Source organism: Papaver somniferum, chromosome 7 (assembly GCF_003573695.1).
Source record: "Papaver somniferum cultivar HN1 chromosome 7, ASM357369v1, whole genome shotgun sequence".
In the NCBI taxonomy this organism is placed as follows: domain Eukaryota; kingdom Viridiplantae; phylum Streptophyta; class Magnoliopsida; order Ranunculales; family Papaveraceae; genus Papaver; species Papaver somniferum.
Genome location: NC_039364.1, coordinates 77,224,902 through 77,229,698, shown reverse-complemented (window position 1 = coordinate 77,229,698; position 4,797 = coordinate 77,224,902). Strand labels below are relative to the sequence as shown.

At 45.4% G+C, this 4,797-nt stretch overlaps 1 protein-coding gene across 1 annotated transcript; it reads right to left on the bottom strand.

Moving 5' to 3' along the window:
• Positions 1-2,887: 2,887 nt before the first annotated feature.
• LOC113294795 lies at positions 2,888-4,243 on the bottom strand. The gene has a single exon (XM_026543172.1). The coding sequence runs from the start codon at positions 4,241-4,243 to the stop codon at positions 2,888-2,890; it is 1,356 nt and encodes a 451-aa protein (XP_026398957.1).
• Positions 4,244-4,797: the final 554 nt, after the last annotated feature.

Below are 4,797 nucleotides of genomic sequence, written 5' to 3'. Positions count from 1 at the left end.
GCTGAGATGGCACCGCTTTGGCTGGCTACGGAAAGGTGGATGGCGCGACTAGCTTGGAGTAGCATATGGCATTGTTGGTGCATCGGTTATCGAGCAGAGAAGCTAGCACTGGAAGAATGCGAGATGTTGGTGTCGTCTAGGACGTGGAGCCGTTGGCGCTGCTTTGGATGGCGGAGATTGTTGTGGAGCGTGCGGAGATCGTGCGGCTTGTCTGGTGGAGTGCGCGGAGATTGCGCTGTTTTGAGCGGTGAAGAAGACTTTCCTTTGGCTATCTGACCGTTTTCTCCCGTTCCACATTAGGGATTCGACGAGGGACTTCATCTGGTCGAGATCGTTTTTTGGCCGCCGTGTAAACCCATTGTGTTTGCTCATCATCCATTTCTATTTAGGGTTTCTGCAGTATATATGCTGGTGCAATTAGGTTATCTTAATTCAAGACAAAGACTTTCTATGTTGAATCCATATTTCCTCCGTCATATCGAGCAGAAATGAATCATCTTCGAGACAGCTAGATTCTTCAATCAAACACAGGCGGCCTAATTCTGGCGACAACTCCCCCGTCCGGATCATCCGAGTTAAGAAGATCATACCGGTACGTTTTTATTGACCAATAGATATTTATTTTTTACCATCAGAGAGTGAGACAAGAGTTCCTTTTGTGCAGAGATATCCATCTGGAACATGTGTGACCGTTGTCGATGATGATGATCTGACCACCCCCTTTCTTCGAATCCGAGCACACCAACCGCTGCGGATTTGGAAAATGATGATTTGGGTATTTCTTGCCATGAATATCCCAATGCGGGTTTGTCATTCAAAGTCCGCATGAAGTGTTTATCTTCTAGCTATCGAAGCGTTGGTAAATTCCTAGTGCGAAAGGAATTCGTGACTCTGTACACTAGAATATGGAGAAGATACGGCCATATTGCCACCAGGAACGTGGTGAAGCATTGCTTGTCTTCTTTGGTTACCACAGTGAACTGTCTACTACCCATGATTGTTGAATGGAAGGCACATCCATCCGCGATTTCGCAGAATCAACTATTGAAAAGTGGGAAAACATGGTGTCTACCTGTGAATACCTTGAGTTTAACATAAGTTGGGTGCGGCATCGTCTTAACATCGTGAAGGTTGATAGAGCCGGTATCCTTGCCAACGTTGTTCCTGCCTAAAAATCCATTTTGGAAGAGGAGAAGGCTCTGATCGTGGAATCCCAAAAGGTGGAAAAAGCGATCCAGGACTTGAAGAGTAGGACCGAAAGATATTAAAACCGGTTGAAGATGATACTTTCAAGGAACTACCATCTATTGGATGGGCTTTTCTGAGTTATGCAATTGTGAAACACCTGGTTTTCCTTCTGAGTTTCGAACTCTTTTTTTTTTTATATTGGTTTTGGGGAAATAAGAGAATTTTCATTAATGTGCTTTGATTAAATGAAATTTGATAACTGGGATGTGAAGGAAACGGAAAAAATGCCTGACTAGCCATGCTATGAGACGGCGAGGGGTGAGGTAATAGTTAGGCGTAGTATGCCTTGAGCCATTTTCCATTGATGATTGTTTCCAGTTTGCCTCCATCTTCCTTGATGACCTTGTAGTATCCACTGTTGTACGCTTTGGTGACCACGTAAGTCCCTTCCCATTTTGGGGAGAATTTTGGTGCTGACATGTCTTATTGGATGTGTTTGGCAGTCTTCAACACCAGATCCCCTACTTGAAAAACTCGAGGTTTCACTGCTTTTTCATATGCTCGGGAAATTCTTTTTCTGTATGCTTGCGCGTGATCTTCTGCTTTAGCCTTTCCGGAATCCACAGTGTCTAGCTCCAATACCCTGGCATTCGATGTTTCGTCTTCATTCCATTGGACTCCACTTGCCTCGGCAATCCTGGCTGACGGGATTTTAATTTCTGCTGGGAGAATGGCGTCCGCGCCGTAGACGAGAGAGTAAGGTAGAGCTCCTTAGTGACGTCCGATATGCCCAAAGCGCCATGGGTAACTGTTCATGCCATGTTCGAGGGTTATCGTGCACTGTCCGGCTGAGGATTCGAATCAGAGTCTTGTTGGTGCTTTCGGCCTGCCCATTCCCTTGGGGGTAGTAAATGGTGGAGAAAACTTGTTTAATTCCATATTCTTCAAGTAACTACCGCACTTGCTTGTTGGCGAAAGGAGTTCCGTTGTCGGTGATGATGTGTTTAGGCACACCAAAACGTCAAATGATATATTCCTTGATGAACGCTGATTGTGGCTCCATTAGTCCCTCATAAATGAATGGCTTGGACCCATTTGGTGAAATACTCCGTTGCGGTTATTATATACTCATGTTGTTTTGATGATGACGGGTTGATCTTCCCGATGATGTCGAGTCCCCAGCTATAAAACGTCCACAGGCTACTTATCGAGTGCAGTGGAGTAGAGGGTGCGTGAATAAAATTCCCATGAATTTGACATTTGTGGAATCTTTGAACAAAAGCAGCCGTGTCGTCTTCCATGGTCGGCCAGTAGTATCGCTCGTGTATCTGGAGAAACAACCTTCTTTTCCCTTGGTGCTCGCCTTCATGCATTTATTTCAGCATGATTGGGATTTCTGCTTCGCCCAGACATCGTAATAAGTCTCCCCCAAAGCTTTTACGATACAGGATTCCCTCGTGGAGTATAAATCTTTTGGATCTTTGCTTTACCCTGGTTACATCTCTCTTATTGGTAGGAAGTTTGCCGTAGCGAAGATAACTGATGTACGGCTTCTGCCATTCCCCAGCGTGGTTAATATTGAAAACTTCCAGTTGATGAGGTGGTGTTTGGAAATTGGAACAAGATCCTTGGAGCAAACGAGATTGAGTCTCCATTTCTGGCCAGTAGTAGCCAAGGCGTTGTAGACGACGGTAAAGCGTTACCACCAACGTTGCCCGCAAACTTCGTTATGAATATAGTTAAGCTGCTGTTGCGCCTCTTCATCTCTGAGGCATCTTGACAGGGAACCATCCGGGTTCCGGTGGTACAATATCCCGTGAAGCATGAAGAAGTTTTGTAAGTTTTTGAGACTGATCTTCCCTTGAGAAAGCGAGCTGTTAAGTTCTTGAATAATCGGTGTTCTCCAGTCACTGGCTTCAGTCTCTTTGGATCGCGAAATCCATGTTGATGCCATGGTTCGTCTTTTCACTGTCAAAGTTTCTTCCAAACCCTCGAACTGCAGCTTTGATGCCAATGTGGTTAGGCAGTCAGCATGTCTGTTGTTGCTACGACCAACATGTGTTATGGTTGCGTTAGCGAAGTAATTTAGCAGCTTTTGCGCTTCGGATTTATACGGGGCCAGTGTCACCTCCTTCAGCGCGTATACTCCATTCATTTGGTTAACCAGCAACTTAGAATCACCCCTTATTTCCAGACGTGTAGCTCCAGCTTGCTTGGCTAATGATAACCCTATGAGAAAAGCTTCATATTTTGCTGAATTGTTGGTGCAGCGAAAGTATAGCTTGAAGGAATGCGAGAAAACTTCACCGGTTGGGGATACTAGAACCACGCCTGCTCTTCCGGTATTATTTCTAGGGGCGGCGGAGCCATCGAAGAATAGTAGCCACGCCTCTTCCTTGACAAAAGAGATTTCCGGAAACTCTCCAGGAAGGTCTTCGTGCAGTGCTGTGGTACCTTCTCCCGGGAAAGCTGCGAGTAAATCAACGACCGCTTGTCCTTTAATAACTTTTGGGGAAGCGCACGTTATATCAAACTCTGACATTTGGTGGAGCCGTTTGGCTGGCCTTCCTATCAGGGACGGTTTTGAAAGCAAGAACTTCACAGGATCGGACCTAGATATCAGCACCACTTTGTTTGAAAGCAAATAATGTCTGAACTTTTGAATGGAATGAATCAGAGCTAGGCACACTTTTTCTGCTTTAGGGTATCTGAGTTCAACATCCCTCAAAATCCGGCTAAAGTAGTATATAGGGTGCTCAATTCCTTCATCATCTTCTTGGGAGATAAGGGCTCCGACAACAGTATCACTAAAAGCAGTGTAGAGACACAACGGTCTTCCTTGTACAAGAGATTTTATGACAGCTGAAGATGACCGTATCGGTTGAAACTTCTGAAAAGCCTTTTGTTGCAGCGGCGTCCAAATAAAACTTGCCCCTTTCTTCGGCAAGGGGGTGAACGAGGCAACCAGCTGAGCTAAACCTGGTATGAAATGACGGATGTAGTTTACTCTACCCATGAAGCTCTGAAGTTCTTTCACAGTCCGTGTAGGTGGCATCGTGAGGATGGCTTGGGTTTTGGCTGGGTCGACTTTGATTCCCTCGGCGGTCACTTGGAAACCTAGAAATTTGCCCGAAGAGACGCCAAAGGCACATTTCAAAGGATTCATCTTTAGCTTGTATTCACGACACCTTTCAAACACCTGCCGTAGCACTTCTGTATAGGCCACCCTGGTTTTGGATTTAACCACTATGTCATCCACGTAGTCTTCAACTTGTTTATGCATCATATAATGGAAAATTGCTGTCATGGTGCGCTGGTAGGTGTTGCCGGCATTTTTCAAACCGAAAGGCATCACGGTATAGTAAATGTTTTCGAGGGGAGTACGAAAATCTGTCTTACTTGCGTCGTGATCGTACATCTTTATTTGATTGTAGCCGTTGTATCCGTCAATGAAAGAGAACATGCCGTGTCCACTTGTGGCGTCTACCTGCATATCGATTTTAGGGAAAGGAAAATCGTCCGTGGGGAAGCATTTGTTTAGATCTCTAAAATCAACGCAACACCTGATTTGGCCCCTCTTCTTCTTTACTGGAACCACATTGGCCAACC

Bases quoted from the DNA above. Each gene is read 5' to 3' on its own strand.
- LOC113294795 (XM_026543172.1), bottom strand. From the start codon at position 4,243: ATGCCACCTACACGGACTGTGAAAGAACTTCAGAGCTTCATGGGTAGA.